The 18,241-nt window shown below is 38.7% G+C and overlaps 1 protein-coding gene across 1 annotated transcript; it reads right to left on the reverse strand.

Moving 5' to 3' along the window:
• Positions 1-1,196: 1,196 nt before the first annotated feature.
• On the reverse strand, positions 1,197-12,996 carry LOC120556938 (galactosylceramide sulfotransferase-like). The gene is made up of 3 exons (XM_039796872.1): positions 12,908-12,996; positions 9,435-9,438; positions 1,197-2,324 (listed from the first exon to the last, which is right to left on the reverse strand). Exons 1-3 carry the CDS (start codon positions 12,994-12,996, stop codon positions 1,212-1,214), a joined length of 1,206 nt encoding a protein of 401 aa, XP_039652806.1. The 3' UTR covers positions 1,197-1,211.
• Positions 12,997-18,241: the final 5,245 nt, after the last annotated feature.

Below are 18,241 nucleotides of genomic sequence, written 5' to 3' on the forward strand. Positions count from 1 at the left end.
GTGGTGAAAATGTTTTTTATTATTTTTTTCCCAGAATATATACCACCACTATATAACAGAAATATTTGAATTCTTAAACACTTAATCTTTTGCTAAGATTTTACCTCAAGTTTCTTTAAATGCATGCAAATGTCACATACTATAGACAGATATATTGTTGCTACACATCATAAAAGCTATTGGTGCTCACACACTAAGTGAAATATTTATATCCATCATCATCATTTGTTGTGGCTGCACCATCACATCTGCTGTAAATATATCTTGTGTAGCATTGTGCTGCTATGTTTATTCAGGCTGACATATTGGGTTATATTTATTATTATTTCTGTAAACATTTAGTATACTCAGTAAGAGCTTAGTTTGACAATGTTTAATAATGCCTGGACACCCTGCTGGAGTTTGTGAAGATGGACCCTCCGTGAGGTCCAAACAGAGTCTGAGAGATTAAAGAAAACAAATGTGTGTTATAAACACAGTCTCCAGGTGCACAATCAATCCTAATGCAGTCCAATAAAGCACAAGCCGCAAAAGGAGTTGTGAAAAGCTTTCTTTTGTCCAATGTAGATACAGTTTCAATAATGACAAAAGAAATGATGAATACCTATGCAACATTATAATCTTGAATCCAGACTGATAAGTCTTTAAATCGAATACACCATCAGTATTACTTTATGCCAAGCAAAGTCAGATTGGAGATAGGACGGTAATTATTCAGATCAGTTATTTTTATGAAGGAGAAGAACGTGAGCAGTCTACAATTTTCGGGGTTTTCCAGATAAAATAGTCAAGTTCATAAACATATGTTATGCTCAGGAGTGCAACAGTGAAACCAACAGCCTGACAAAAGAGGAGTTCTCTTTACTGCCGCCAGATAGCAGTAGTGATCAAGCTTGCAGTCTGATATAGTTTTTGGAACGTGTTTGTAGCCTGGTTACACTGCAAACAAACGTATTTAATCTATCTTTCATGTTTTTTTTTAGCAATATGATCCAGTCAAATCATGTTTTAACTGGATTTTATGCCACTATGCTTTCCACATTTTTCTAGGTTCCATTGGTTGTACTGTAACACGTTTGAAACTGCAGCTCTGCACTGGTTGATATTAGCTGGTTTCAGGTGCTTCATATCAGTGACACTTGTCACTGTGTGTGTTCTTGTGAATCTCATCACTCTCAAATGTATTCAGCTCTTGTCTCTCATGCATCTCATCACCAGTTAATTATATTCCTCACATGTCCCCACAGCTTAGTGACCCACAGGTTAACCCCCAAGTCTGTCAAATATTGTATTTCTGGGGTTAACATCTTTCGGCACAACTCCTCATAGGCTTTGTCTACATTTTCTTTCAAATTGTATCCTACGCTTGACTTCTCTCCGATGGGCTGCCACAGCTGCATGGCCGCCTCATGAATACTTCCAGCCTCGACAGAGTGAACTCCCTCAATGCAGATCTCTACCAATTCTGCGTTCCTCCTCCTGAGCTCTGCGACGTCGTCTGCCATACGCTTTCTTCCATAAGCCTCCACTTTCTTCCAGAAGGTCAGGTTAAAATGTTTGTAAAGCTTCCAGTCAATGTTATTCCACTGCAGGGCCTTTGCCCTAAGCTCAGGAGTCAGTTTAGGCACAGTGGATTCCTTACGGGAGTTGAGCCTGAAGAAGACAAGATCATCCATCTCCCAACAGAGAGCATCCTTAAGCAGGATGAGCGATTCCTCAGAGTGCTCCATTAGCATAACTAAGTGAAAACGCTCAGCGATAACCATGATGCTCCCCTCTACACGTGGGTCGTCGGTATCCAGAGTGTTGTCCTGCCCAAAGTCAAAGAACATCTTGTTCTTCAGGAAGGAGTTAAATCCATCTGGGCTGAAGTATTGTTTAGGATCACGCAGGAACTCAGCCATCTTATCCTCCCCTGGTATGCTCCAGGTCAGAGGAACAACATGACCATAGTAATGAAAGGATGACTCAAAGAGCCCTGCCGGATCTCGCAATATTGTACTGTAGAAAGTGTCTCTTGGCAGCACTTTGGCCACCTCAGGTGCATTGAATCGCATGTGGTTACACATAATGTTAAAACACATTCCGGATTTGTAGCCTTGAACGTACGTGTGCTGAAAAGGTGAGGGGTAGAAGAAGTCGTTCCGGCTGTTAGGGAAGGCAAATTTGAGTTTGTGCTTCTCTCCAAAGCGGAACAGTATGTTCAGGAAGGTGCTGCTGGCAGTTTTATGGGTCTTCATAAACATGATATCTACTTTTGGAGCACAAATGTTATTGTCATGCTGTGAGCTGTTTGTGGTTGGCTGGGTGCTGTGCTCAGACAACTAAACACTAACTCAATGTTTACTCACCAACCATAAAACAGTTGCTAACTAGCAGGCTAGCGTTAGCCATTTCAGCATCCTATCAGACCGACCACTGTGCAAACGTTACTATTATCCTCACCAACATAGCTTTGTGGACTTTTGACTACTAATAACCAAGTGAAAGATAAATCATTTATGGTAATTATGTTACCTGTCGAGAAGAAATGTGGCTACATCTGCATGGTTCTTCAGATCTTTAAAATCCTCATGCCACCTCATGCTACCTCTGAAAAGCCACTCCAATATTCACCCGAGTTTAGGGAAACCTTTCTGCAGCTCGTGCGCAGGGAAGGGGGAGGGGAGAACGCTATATATGCGTGTGCGTGCCTGAGCAGTGATTGACAGGCAGATAGGCCGTGTGGCCGTGGCCCTGATTGGAGAAAATCAACCGGGAGCGGTGGAATTTTGCCAATCGCACTACAGGCTGTAGGTGGTGCCAGAGGAGCTGGATTTTTTTATATTACATAATTCATGTAGTTCTACTGGAACATAAGGTCAGCTTCAGCAAATATGACAGAAAGTTAGTTTTATAAGACTTACTTACTGCATCTTTAATATGCCACTCATACAGTCAAATATTCTCCTCTTTATTTGCATTTGCATAATTGGTGATTACTCAGCACAAGAAAGCAGTAAAATTATTCTTCAAAATGCTTCACCTCATGTCAAAAGCTACAGTATTGTATTGGACTTTGTATTTGGGACGCTGCAAATTACTGTCAATTTATCAAATATAAAAAAGCTTCTCAAGAAGTTCAATCAAATCACAGGTCAGATTTTAAAGACAACTTTCCTTATATGAACGTTGGATGATCTTGAAGAAAGTTCAGGCAGAGTAATGTTTAAGAGCTTAACAACATTGCTGCCTGTGAGTCATTACATTCAAACTCTCAAGCAAATACATTGAATTATATATACTAATATTCTATTTCAATTAATTTTAATTCTATATAGTAATTTAGGCACCAACACTTTGAGTTGAACATGTCATTTCCAGGAGCCAGAATTCTGTTATACATTTAGGCCCATACATGTTTTTATTATTATATATAGATAAAGACACCTATAAATTATCATAAACAAGTATATAATTAGGTTGCAATGTGCTGAAGTTAGAAGATAAGGTCTAGATGTTGTAGATAAAAGGTGAAAAAAGGTGGCCGGGTTGCCTCAGTGGGTAGAACAAGCGCACATATACTCAGAGGCTTATTCCTTGATGCAGAGGTCCAGGGTTTGAATCCGACCTGTGACAATTTCCTGTGTGTCTTCCCCCTTTCTCACCTAGCTGTCCTTTGCAAAATAATGGTGGAAAATCTGAAAAAATGATCTTAAATAAAAAAGTTGAAAAAAATATGAGATTAGCAAAATGTTCTAACTAATTAATTTCCATGTTTTTTTGTTTTTTTTTACCTTTGCAGCTTTTCTGCATTTGCTAACTGGCAAGTATTAAATGTATTTCCTCATTTTAGTGCTGCCTTGTCTTCCTCAATATACTGTATTTTTCTAACACTTTCACAGGTTTCTATGGGACCGTTATTTGACATCTTGTCTAAAAGTCTTACTCTGGTTGACTGAAGTCGATCTGTAATGTTGACAGAACGTAGAGCAGAGTTACAGTGATGAGGAGGCAACCCACAGTGACACGTTTGACCAGGAGCTGCCACCACTGCCTCTGGCGTGTTTGGAACATGGTAACAGGGAACTGAAAAAGATCACCTCATGAGAAGAGGAAGTATAAAAAGACAAAGGGTGCTGTGAGCCACGCACACTTCCCTTCACAAACAACACACATTGACTTTTGTAGTTAATGGAAAGAGTTCCAATACCAGGTCAATGAAGCTTCATAGGTGCCTGATCAAAGGTCAATTGTCAAAGCAGACGACAAAAAAAAAAGACAAGAAGAACGAAGAAAAGAAAAGTTTAAGTTAAAGTTAAAAGGTAAGTGTCACTTTAACTTTAAATAAAGGAAGACATATAATGAAAAACTTAATCCAGGCTGGGAATTGTCTGCTGGTAAGCATGAAAAATATATAAAATAAATGACAAAATGGGGTCCAATCCAGAGAAAGGTGCCACATACAAGACAAGCAAACTAAAGACAAATCAACAAAGTACTTTAACGTTTAACGTTATTACTGATTACTGATATCTAATGCAGTCTGGCCAAAGTTAATACTCAGAGACATACAGTACATATTACATTTCATGGCAACACATGCCTATGTGTGAAACACTTCGTCAAAAACAAAGAACATGACAAATGGGTATTATTACTTTTTCATTTTTAAAGGGAGAAAGATTTTTGTCATCAGAAAGATATTTCCTCTCTGGGAAATTACATTTGCAAAATTAATATTGAACATAAAAAAAGACTGTCAGTGTACTTCGAACCCAAAGAATACACAACTGATTATTAGCATGCAGCCAACTTATAAAAGTTAGAAATTCCTAAATTGTAAACACATTTTCTTTTCTTTTTACTTTCCTCATTTAACTCTACTTGTCACATTTGCTTCTATGGTTTTGCCGTGTTCTTTTCTGAAGAGACACGTTACAAATTTAAATCCACAGACGATAATCAAAACATTACAATAGATTTGCATAAGGAAAAGCGAACTTACTCAATATGTGGCATATTAGTTGCTGCACTCTCACACCAAATTTCTTCCTGCCATAGCCTTGTTTACTCTATTGTAGCCTGGATGATACTCTGAGCCTAAACTGTGTTATCTCCATAGTGACAAAAAATCTTACAAAAATCAGATACAAGAACCAGTCCTGGTATCAAGTTTTGAGTTCCAGGTGTGGAGGAGCAAAGAAAAGGCAGGGCGCAGGCATGCCAGATGCTGTCATGCCTTACTGCAGTATCCTTTCCTCTCAGCAGAGGCCCTCATTTCATTGCTCAACTGCGGAGATTTCACTCAAAATAGAAATAGAAAAGATCTTTATTTAATGAATTTATTGCAGAATAGCAGGGTTCACCTATTCTTAAAAACACACCACAAGACATACCGGTAGCCAGTGGTGGAATGTAACCAAGTACATTTCTCAAGCAATATACTTATGTACAAATTTGAGGTACTTGCACTTTACTTGAGTCTTTTCTTTCCATGCCACTTTCTACTTCTAGGCCTACTCCACTACATTTCAGAGATAAATATTGTACTTTTTACTCCACTACATTAATCTGACAGCTTTAGTTGCTAATTACTTTACAAATTAAGATTTTTGCAGACAAAACACCTGTAGTTTATACAACATAATGTTTTATTATAATTTAAACTCCCCAACAATGTGACGGCCTACAAGTCCAGCTGAAATGATTAGCCCATTAAGCACTAAAGTTCAGAACTGTTTTGATCGTTTCCAGTTTCTAAAATGTGAGGATGTTTCTGCATTGAGTGCTTTTACTTTTAATACTTTAAGTACATTTTCCTGATGATACTCAGATACATTTTATTTCCACAACTTTTTTGAAAGTGCATTCATGAATGATTCTCTGCAACAGCAAATCATTTCCAACTTCATGCAGGCCTAATTGAGGCTGCTTTTAAAATCATTCATCATAAAATCAGTGAGCGTATCCACAAGTCAACACAACATGCTTAACATGTATTATGATGTGGGGGGTTTGGGAGTCCACCCCGAAAATTTTGAGCATTAAACACTGCATTCTGGTGAATTTGTATGCACCTATTTCTACCTTTTTCTGAATCAATATGCTGGAAATATCTTTATTTAAAGGGAAACAGATTACAATCCAAATATAAAAACATAATGGAATATATGGCAGTAAGGCTCTCAGGCATTCTGTATTGCGTTCAAGAAAGCCTTTGTCTGCACCACTGCTGAAAGTGAACTGAAACCAGTCCTGTTTCTTTTAGAGGCACTTAAACTGCACCTAAAGTAAAGACACAAAATGCAGCGTTTTTCACTCTTACATTTTGTTATATAGCATAGATTACTACTGCATGTCTGACAATAAAAAAGTGATAGACCATAGAAAAGAAGAAAACCTTCCACACATTAGTCTGTGTAGTTTATTTAATCAGGGAGTCAGGGTAAAAAGAATGCACTTTGTTTTATATACATTACAGATCACACTAAAGGGTGTTGTAGCCCCGTGGCATGTGTGGACTTCAAAGATAAGTTTGACTATAAAATAACATCATAATTATGGTCATCATTACATGATATCCTTTTTGAAAACTTTAGTTTACGACCTGCAGCTGTTCATTTTAATAAATGGCCAGTTGCATTTTATGACACTGCAGATGCAAATATGATATGGTAATTTTTATTAAGTACTTTGAATAATACAGCATAATAATACATGCACCACATAATGTGTATTATTATGTGCATAAACTACGTGTGGCAGAAAACATCTTTGTTAGGTTTTTGTTTTATTATTCTTTTTAATTCAACAGAGAAAATATTTTCCATGTAATACACCTCTGTGTGGACAGCAGATGTGTGACAGACACTGACCTCTAATGAAATAGTTGTGTAATAACTTGGTCATGGTCAAGTTACCACGGATGGTCACAAGAGCATTAGTGTCGCATTGTCAGACCTTCTTCCACCAGCGCTGTGGAGGAGGGTCTGACTAGTCCCCACAGTATTCCGGGATGGGAAAAAAAAACGTGCTCTGGTTTATTGGCATTTCTTTAAACCAATCACAATCATCATGGGCGGCACTAAGCGCTGCATGGAGCCCCGGTGGCGATATTACGAATTCCACTATGGCCACGCCAAGACCCGCCCTTCAATAGCATTTATTGGCCAGGCGTCCATGCTTACGCAAGGTAACCTAACCCCATTTGTACAGGTCCTATCCCCTGACCAATCGGCTATCCTAACCTTAACCACTCAAGGTCAAATGCCTAACCCCAACCAATCGAGCTGCTTCGTAGGCCGGGTCTTGGTGTGGCCATAGTGGCATTCATAATTTCGCGCCACGGTGCAGCTGCAAAATAGCCCCGGGAAGGAACGTGTTTTGGTGGAATGTGTAGATTCAAAAGTTGTTTTAGTCGTGCAACAGAAAACTCAGATTGGACAGATAGTCTAGCTAGCTGTCTGGATTTACCCTGCAGAGACCTGAAGAGCAGTTGACCATATCCCTCATAAATCCACCGGAGTTTAAACTTCCAACACAAAGGAAGTGTTAGGTGACGGACATCCGGCCGAAAAAAAGAACATATGGCGGATTTTCCTGTGGCAACAGGGCAATCCCAGAAGTGGAAGGTCGAGGATATAGACTTTATAGAACTTTAACATAAACAGTTTCGGAAAAGGTAAATAATGTAAATGTAATAGGAGTTACTCTGAGTGAATACATAGTAAAATGGAGGGCTGGTGTTGTTGTTCAACCTTTGAAAATGGTCACTGGTTACTGGTTTCAGCAAGACACAGCTGTCCCAATTACTGTGCAGCATAAGGCTGAGCATGTTGTCCCATTTCAAATATTTCTCCAATTGCAGCCAACACTTGCAGCTTTATTTTGCCCAAATTTGGAAAACACAAGTGAAAATTCACCGGTCAGAACTCCATTACCAGAGCCAAACATTGGGTTTGGGGAATTTGTTTGAGTGACACTGTCAGTACTGTTTTGGTTCCCTCAATGCCCGCTATGCCAGCACTGTTGCTCATTAGTTAACTGTAAAAGAACATGGTGTTCCAGACTTGTGGATCTGTAAATATTAAAAACCATATTCCTGAAAAAATACAAAAACAACTCTTCTCATCTTAACAACATACTGCTGGATAATTATCTGTAGCAGGCAGAAGTTGTTTAACAGCAGACATATTCTCTAACATAAAGATGGTATTTGTACGGTGTTTTTTTTTATTACATTGAATTCAGTTTAATTTGATGCAAAATAAATTTGTCACAAACAGCATTCATCTGTGGCAATATATCTGTATTTCAATTCTGAGAAGATGTTGACATTTAGTTTTATAGTCATTTCACTGTTGACAGGGTAGTTTTTTCATGAAAAATAAACAGCATGTGTCACTGTTCCATCTGATGGATGTGTAACATCAGAAACATGCATTTAACTGTGTTACACATTAGTCATCTGTGTCAGTCACCATGAAACTGTGTGCACACACACAAACCTGACAGCTACACTATCTATAAATGGGTATTGTTACACTGTCTGTCCAGACTCCAGACATGGAGGGTCATTTGCTGGTAAATCAGATATTGTGAGCCAGAATAGTCTGTGTCTGCTTAAAACACAAATGACAAAATGCCCTAATTGCTCCATCACACTCAGCCCAATTTACTCATGATGTTATGTGTGGAGAAACAAACTGCTTTATGTTTGAAAAAATATTTTCTGCATTTTAAATGGGGTTGGCTATCATTTGCTGTAAATAGTATGGTAACTGCCAACTTGAGCCAAGGTTTACACTTTAGATGATGAGCTATGATGGTAAAACATTCCAAGTCCTTGAAAGTCGATTTAAAAAAACCCTTTAGATTAGAAAAAAAAACTCCTGTGCGCTAAAGCATTCCAATGATATGAACATTGATGCACTGACACCAGTATTTGTTGTGTTTGCATGCCATTTTGAGGGCAATGTTGTGGTTTGAATAAAGGACGGAGTCCTCATTCGATTCTCAAATGACCCATTTCCATCAAATTTTTTTCAAACAGCTTGTGCAGCATAAGCTGTGTTTTATGGAAAACAACTGCCCTGAGGGTCCAGCAGACCAATATTTACCTCAGTATCACATGCACTCTGGTGGCCTGCAAACTAACAGCAGCAGGCATTCACCAGAGCACTATACGTTGAGATGAGGTCATGAGGATTAATACTGTTGTTGATCCAATAAACATTCAGTGTAGCTTTGACAAATATGGAGTTAAGAAGATAGGATATTGAGATACTTTTGCTATAGGGCATCTATATCATGTTGTATGGAAAATGAAAATATAGCATACGTGGTGCATGTGTTTGCTGATATGATGTGATCTGCAATGCAGCAGATTCCACTGGATACTGTGGGGAGGGAATGAGAAGATATGACAGAGGGAGGATGGATGATAAACTCACCCCACTACGCAACAGAAAATGAAAAAGATTCTCCTACCAGCTAACCAAACACCAACTTTGCATATGAATAGTAAGAATATGAGAAATCGTAACCATGGCGTTAACAATAACTACATCTGGAGCATAAATTATTCATGAAGTGTGCATCCCGCACAGTGGGGGCTGTGCGTGAGGGAGCATGAACATTATGGCCTGCATGTGTTATCTCCTTGCTTCCTCTTCTTTTTTCTAATTAAGCAGATGAGTGAGGAACTATATTTAAATGTTTTAAAAGAGATATTTTTTTGGCAACACTGTCCTTTTCTCTTGCTACCCCGGTTCTTAATAAAATGGACTGTTGGAATGGTGCAGCAGTAGTGATGACATTACGTGGGCCAATGTTTACTCATCTTGGGAATGAAAGACTCCTCTGACTTTGCAGAGGATTTCGAAGTTAGACAAGCATGTCCAAACACACACACATCCGACAAATAAAGCCTTCTGACTCAATTCCTTCTCTCCCACTTCCCTGTCTCTCCCTCTGCCACTTTCTCCTTAATTAGTTCGCCTCGCTTGTTCTTCCCATCTCTCTCTGCTAGTTTTTATCCATTCTACAGCTGCTTTCAAAGCAATATTTTACTTTGCAACAAATGAGATTTCACATGGTTTTAGTAGGAGACATTTGAGTGCTCAACTGACTAAGAAGAGGAACCATTTGTGTGTGTGTTTTTTTTTAAAGCTGGAAAGAAACTTGTTTTTTACCCAGGTCCTGCATCACCCTTTCAGGATTCATTTGTCTATGGAGAGGAAAAGAATGGCACCTGCATGTATAAAACTAAGCAGCAAGCGTACAGAGTTTCTGTCTTTATGGCAACATAGCATAGTAAGTAAAGAATTGTATACATTTCTCTTGTCCGTTCTGTTGTTGGGATTTGTGCAATGCTTTTCAGTAAAGTAATTTCATATAGGCCTATTCTTGCCAATACCCAGAGCTAATTTTAGAGCTAGCTTTAGCTAACATGGCTATTGTTGGCATAGCCTCATTGCCTTTTTGTTTCTTTCCAGTAGCCAATAGACCCAGTCACAATGTTTGTTTAGGCTATGATAACGTCCGGGCAGAAAACTCCTGTGTCCCGTAACATACAATTTAACAGTGCTGAGGCAGTCACTGTAATTTCGAAGGATATCATACGAATTGTTGTGCATAGGTTTTCGTACGATATCATACGAACCTGGTTATGAGAATGCTTTGCTCTGATTATGTAAAACAAAAGAAGGTGAACAGGTGTTTCCTTTTTTATATTCAAATAAAAACTGTGGATTCCTGGACATTTCTTCATTCCAAACAACTATTGATATACCATAGCTTTTGAACTACTTTTCAATACAAACATAACCTGGTCTGGAACCACACAGCCTACACTTTTCTTGTTGTTATAATCATTAATTCAAGTATGTAAGTAAGTCATCTCTCTTATTCCATCAAAATGTTTGAGAAATTCCAAAAGAAATGAGAGCAAACGGAAAAAAAAGAAATTTGAAGAGAATATATCACAAATATCATCATCATCATCATTGTCATCATCATCATCATCATCATCATCATCGCCATCATCATTGACTTTCAGATCTGATATGGGAGGATTTAAAATATTCATAGCATCCCCAACAGTAATCAGAGCTGTAATCAGGTTATAGGCTGCACACACACACACACACACACACACACACACACACACACACACACACACACACACACACACACACACACACACACACACACACACACACACACACACACACACACAGGCAGTGCATGCAGGTTAGCAGCTGTTGAACACAGGGCTGTTAAATATTTCAGGGGGTACACACATTCTCTCACCAGCCCGCCTCCCCCTGCCGGCGTATTGAGAGGTGTTATGCCCAAAAAGCATGTCGATGACTTATTAATGCCACAGAGAAGGATGTCGAATGATGAATGATGGAAGGATATAATAAGAATTTGTGCTCATTATGAGGGGGAGACTTGTAAATGGTGAATTATGTGTGCATTTGTTCCAGTGTGCTCATTAAGACGGACTTTGTTTAAAAGTTTTTCAGGAGTTGACTCAGGTCCTCCAGTTGAACTTCACTCAGGATTTCAGGACTTCTTTCTTGTGTAAATTTCTACAGAATTTTTTTTTGCTCCAATTTCCGTTTGTGTTTACGTAAATCTTCATTTGGGATAAACAAAGGAATGTTGGATTAAGAGGATTTCTTAGGATTGTTTTCTCTTACTGTAATTTATTTGTATCCATCTTTTCTCCAAAGCTCTGACTTAAACTCAGGACATTTCAGAACTCTTTCAGACTCCATGATCATGGGATGATATTATTTCTGATCTGACGGTTCTAGGTTTAAATCGAGGACCTTCTGGGTGCTCCAATCTAATTACACAGCCCAAAGACATGCGGGTTGGCAACTTCAGATTTGTTTGTTCCATGCAACTTTATTTTCCAGGAGCATCATGGGTAGGGTCCAGCTTAATGGGACTTTAGCTGTTTGGAGGCTTCCAGATAAGAAAGAAACCATGGTGCTACTTACCTGCTAACTCACAGCTGACTAAAATGACCATTCAAAACATTCATATTCAAGGAAGCTAAGCAGTGAATTTTAGTCATTTTCTGTTTATTGTTCCAATGTTTTTAAAGATTGTTTTCTGTGAGGCATTTTACCTCTAGTGGATTGCGACAGTAAAGATACAGCACAGACAGGAAACATGGGAGGAAGAGAGTGGAATAGAACTAGGGATGTTGCAATTATATAGTCTTAACTTTTTGACAAATCCTGCCTTTTAAAACAACTCATATAGGGTCAGAGGCCCTTTGTATCATTTTGCATTGCTGAAGGAGTGTGTCCCCCTCCACACTTTCAAGGGCTACGGGTGTATAGTTTACGACCAGAAGTGTGAAAGAATAAAGTTTGTGTCTTGTCAGCAGTATTCTTGTCACTCTAGTGAGGGTCAGGGCAGCAGTTAAGACACTTAAGCTGACAATAAAACATATTGAATGTAGTTTGTGACAGAGGAGCGGCTGCTGGAGATGGGTAGTTATTGCAGTGCCAGATCTGGGGGAGTAGGTCGCTGTGGGAGTTTTTTCCAGCTCTATATGATTTTTAAATTATTATTTTGTTTTTAATTAGGGTTTAAATGCCTTTGTGAAATACAAGCTACACAAATATACTGTACTTTTATGTCTCTGTAACAGCAAAGCCTTCCATGTTTTCTGGTGGTAAGTGCAGTTTACCAAATTAAAGAGTTATAAGTTGAAGCAAAGTCTAAATGTATCCAGAATACACTTATATTTAATACTACATAAAGAGACAACACAATAAGAGGTGAATGAGGTAGTAGTGTTACAGAATTTACATATGGGAATTTCTCTCCAAATATGACATATAAAGAAAGGACATCCTTAACATCGGGTGTGTGTGCATAAATGTGGAGAATGACTGACCATTTTCTCTTCTTCTCTGTTCCTTCCTCTTGCTCCTGCTCACATTTCCTCTCAGCATCCTTCTCCTGCTCCCTGCCCTTCTCTTCCATCTCCTTCTTTTTCTTTCCCTCCTTACCCCATCTTTACTTTTTTATTATGTCCTATTTCCTCTTATCTTATTCCAACAGTATGCAGTACCTCTCTCCTCTTCTTTTCTCCTCTCTCTCCTTCCTGTCTCTATCCTTCTTCTTTTTAAACTCATTTACTCAGTATCCCTACACTTTCGTCCCCTCATACACACTCCATCCAGCTTTATTTCCCTCTTTCTTTCATTCTCTTGCTGTCTGGATCTTGCCCCTCCACTTCCTTGCTGTAACTCATTGTTTGTCCACAACCTACTTCTGTCATCTACCTCTCTTATGCTGATAATGGTATTTTTGTCACTGTTTTTCTTGACATAGCAACTTGGTGACATCCAGGTTTTGTTTTGTTGTCCTAAGTGTTTCCTATAGAAAAACAGCAGCTCCATCTTGAGAGCCCTGCCAGCTTTTGTTCTATTCCTTAGAAATCCTGATGAAGTAACCTGGATGCTTGTGTGTGTGTGTGTGTGTGTGTGTGTGTGTGTGTGTGTGTGTGTGTGTGTGTGTGTGTGTGTGTGTGTGTGTGTGTGTGTTGGTTAAATAAGCTGAATTAGTAGTATCAGCACATACTGTAAAAAGAACTCTGCTTAACCTATTCATTTAAATTGAGCTAATTAGAGACACTGTCTAGGGAAAAAGGCCTCACTGGGCCTTATGTGCATATATGTGTGTAATGTGTGTGTGTGTGTGTGTGTGTGTTGCAGATTTTCATAAGATAAATGAATGCTGCTTAACAGTGCAGTAAATACAGAGGTCCCACAAGGATATTACCACTTTTGCTCTCTTTATGTCCTGTGTAACTCTCTCTCTCTAACACACACACACACACACACACACACACACACACACACACACACACACACACACACACACACACACACACAACACACACACAACACACACACACACACACACACACATGGTCTACCACACTCTCTCACTTATTAATCCTTTAACTCTTGCTTGCTCTCTTATTTCAGCGTGCCAGATAGAGATAGATTTAAGAATTTAAGTCCTTTTTAATATAAAACTAATTACAGTGCTTTCTCATTGAGTTAGCTGAAATTAAGAAGGAGCACAATAAAAACACAGGGCAACAGGAAATTAATTATTAGGAGTCCAATAGTATATATTGATGCAGATACTACTCATTTTGCAGTTGTTTTCTTTCAATCTAAGAGCAGTCACCAGGCACAAAAACACTGTTACTGCACAGTGGAAAAAATAAAAACACTCTTCTTCAAAGAGGTAATAAAATTATTTTAGGATCTGCACATACTTTGCATTTCTTGTTAATCTCCACCTTTCTCTCTTTGTGGCTGCCTTTTATTGTTGTTATTGTTTATTGTAAAATATATTGTTTTTTTAGAGACCTCCTCCCCTCCCCCCCTATCAAAAATTACCTTTGCCTTTTTTTCTCTCTATATCTGTATTCTGTTTTGTCTGTTAATTTATGTTATCACAATATATCATCATCCATCTCTGTAGGTGGTGCTGGAAGTGAATTGTGACTGTATACGCATGTTTCAAAAAGATATAGTAATAGTGATTAAACAATATCAAGCATTATTGATGATTTAAACTTGGGCATTGATAAAGTAAGTGAAACTTTACCAACAGCACAAACACAGAAATGAAGGGATTGATCAGTTGGGCGTGGTAAGTGCATGCATTCGTTTCAGTCTGTCACGTCAAAAGCTGCCGTGGTTGACAAAGGATTGTGTGGAAATAAACAGAAGAGTCAAGATAAGATGAATCTCCAAAGACAGGTGGAGTAACATAAAAAAAGAGACGGCAAATGGGGAGAGGGAAATGTGATTTTATCCTTCAATCAAAGTGGCAGGCGGTTCGTTTTTTTTTTTATGCAGGGAACAATTTCAACTCAATTTAGTTTCCCATTAAAAATGTAATTGCGCCACAAGATGAGAGAGTGATTCAATCAAAACTTCAAAATCAAAAGTAAAATGATATGAAAGAAATTATAGCCTGTTCTTAGCAATAGAGTATGGAGAGTGGCTGTTTTTTTTATGTTCATCATTTTCATGCCTATCCAGGTACCCTAACTCAGGCTTTCCAAGCTCCAATTTGTTATCTTTTTCTTTGGCCAATCATTATTCTCATCATTATTGACTGACATTTTAAGTCATATCATATAGTGTGTGGGAGCCAAATTGGTTGAACAGAAAGACATAGCTTTGGTAACCTTTACAAAAGAGGGTTTGTAAAGCACAGCTTACAGCTCCCAGTTGTTTCCTTGAGCTTGTTAAAAGTTACAGCGCTTGCTTCGTTTCAGAATGTTCACACCTGGGAAGTGCAATCACCACCGGTGGCAGCTCGGTACAATCAGCACTACAGAAGTTGTTCAAGGAGAAGGTTACCCAATTTAAAGTGCAATCTGTAATATTCCTTTGCACACACTGTGACTGTTATTTACTGGTGAGGGCTTGTTGTGTTGCTGATCAGTGCCAGTCAATCCTCTGTTAGTGGCTGCTGAGATTTCAAGTCGCAGGCTGTCCAGCTGTTCATTTGCTAAATATACTAAAATCTTTCCAAAACTAACAATGGCGAGCTCTACACTTTGGTTAGTTTCTCCAAAACATCAGTAAAAATGGCTGCAACATTTGGATGGTGAAGCGAGCTGCAGACCTTGAGAACACCACATCATTATATCATTATACCCATTAGAAATACTTCCTTACTCCTTCTTTAGAATCACCACCGTTATCGTACATATCGAAGAATGTTTAACTTCTAGCTCACTTCTCACTTTTGTTGTTTTCTGTGTGATTTGCCTTTATGCTATTTTATCGCTTAAGTCCACTGCTGGTTATGTTTTTTTTTTTGTTGCTCTGGTGTTTTTCCTGCCTAATAATAAAAAAAAAGAAAAGAAAAATGAAATAACAAAATGTCTGATGTAGACACAATAATATTAGCTGTATACTTATCTCTATTGATGTTAGTGTCCATTGTTATATATATTAATGAATTAAAATGCATTTATACATTGATTTGTGTAACACAAAACAAGCAAAGAATATTCTCCTCTTTTGGCTGTCATCTTTTCTTGGATTAGGAAGTTGAAACTTGAGAAACTTTAATTTGAAGCAAATGGTTGCTTTTTTCAACCTAGATGGATAGATTTCTTTGATGACTCTGGAAATACCTTCAAAACAGCAGGAAAAAGGATGCTTAGCTCTGTGAATTAAATGTATCGACAATACGTACATGAAATGTAGCTAATATATGAGCTAGCTAGCTACTTGGCTTTATTGGACAGGGGCAGTAAAGAGATGACTTACATTGATGACACTTTCAATGTAAAGCATGCTTAGTTTAGTTGTAGTATGGCATTGCCTCACCTGAGTCGGTACTCTTTCAGTTATTTAACATGTGGTGAATTTTAATTTGTAAGTCTAACATGAAGAAGTGATGGAGGACATGTATCGGCAAGTGTTGTCGTAGTTCCCAACAGCTACCGCTACTTACTACTTACTAGCATCTAGCTACCGCTAGATGCTAGTAAATGCTAGTGACCGCACTTCTTCCGACACCAACATCTTCCGAGTCTGGACTGTGATTCTAAATTGTGACCTTCCAAACACAGGCCGGCTCTTCTAATCTCCAGACTACAAACAACCCAGTCTGAGCCACAGGACGTGAATACATTTCAATACTACAAGCCATGGTGCAGTGTACGCAAGTGGATTGATCGTAACACCATGAGGCAGCTCAGAAAGTAAAGCAGACAGAGCTGGACACCAGCATGCAGCAAACATTCCTTGAAACTTACTTTGATTTGATTCGGAGAATACAGGGAATCCAGCCACACTTATTTTATATTCCTTACAGTTCAGTGTTGCTACATTACAAACAGAGAACAGAAAATGAGACTCAGTGAGCAACCATTTGTGTGATGCCAAAGTAGACTGTTATGTAAAAACACACTCATCTAATGAGCCTAAATCACGAAGTGGAGCTGCACGCTGAAGTAAAGCATCACATTCTTGCTAATTGAGACACTGCAGAGTCAATCTGTTCAGACATATGAAATTCTGATACAGAGCAGTTATTAACAAATACTTTTCTTTCACACAACAAGTGATAAAATGACACACACACTGTGAGGAAGACATTTAATGTACCAACATCCTCTTTCAGGATTTCTTCAAAACTTCCAACCAGTTATCACTCAGTGCAAAGTGCAAACCTCCCTTCTTTAAATGTAAATGGACTGTTTTTATATAGCGCTTTTCTAGTCTTAACGACTACTCAAAGCACTTTAACATAGTACAGGAACCATTCACCATTCACACGCTGTGGTCGAGGCTGCCGTACAAGGTGCCACCTGCTCATCAGATAAACACTCACACACATTTACACTCCGATGCGCAGCAACTCGGGGTTCAGTGTCTTGCCCAAGGACACTTTGGCATGGGACTGACTTCGCCTTCTGTGGAGAATAGTTCCCAGTTTATAAACGGTTAGAAGACGGTATCAGTACCCGATCCGTTCCATCTGCACAATCCGTTCTGCGCATGTGCAAGATGACACGTATGCCATGACGTAGGCGCAGATGATAATGCTGCGTTCATGCCACCTCGAAATAACAGGCACCGCCCCACTGGTTACGTTGTTTCTGCAGCTAGATTCAGTCTAAAATAACGTTAAGTCAAACTTAATGGGATAAGCAGGCTACAGCTAAATTAAGACATTATAGTAATTACTATGTGTCAATAGGTAACTATGCATCTGAGCGTACAAGTTTGACATGTGGAGTTCCCCAAGGCTCCATCCTGGGGCCTCTACTGTTTAATATATACATGCTGCCCCTAGCTAAAATCATGGAAAACAACAACATAAACTATCACAGCTATGCGGACGATACACAGATTTATATAACCTTGTCACCCGGAGACTACAGTCCAATACAACACCTGGCCAGGTGCATTGAACAAATCAACGAATGGATGTGCCAGAATTTCCTAAAATTAAATGAAGATAAAACGGAGGTGATCATTTTTGGACCTAAAAATGAACGATTAAAAGTAAATGCTCATCTTCAATCAACAATGTTAAAAACAACAGACAAAACAAGAAATCTTGGCATAATTATGGACTCTGACCTGAATTTTAACAGTCACATTAGGTCAGTAACAAAATCTGCCTATTATCATCTTAAAAATATAGCAAGGGTAAAAGGACTTATGTGCCAACA

The sequence above is a fragment of the Perca fluviatilis genome, chromosome 1, assembly GCF_010015445.1.
Source record: "Perca fluviatilis chromosome 1, GENO_Pfluv_1.0, whole genome shotgun sequence".
Taxonomy (NCBI): domain Eukaryota; kingdom Metazoa; phylum Chordata; class Actinopteri; order Perciformes; family Percidae; genus Perca; species Perca fluviatilis.

Excerpts from the sequence above, each read along its gene's own strand:
- LOC120556938 (XM_039796872.1), bottom strand. The coding sequence starts at position 12,996 with ATGGAAGAGAAGGGCAGGGAGCAGGAGAAGGATGCTGAGAGGAAATGT.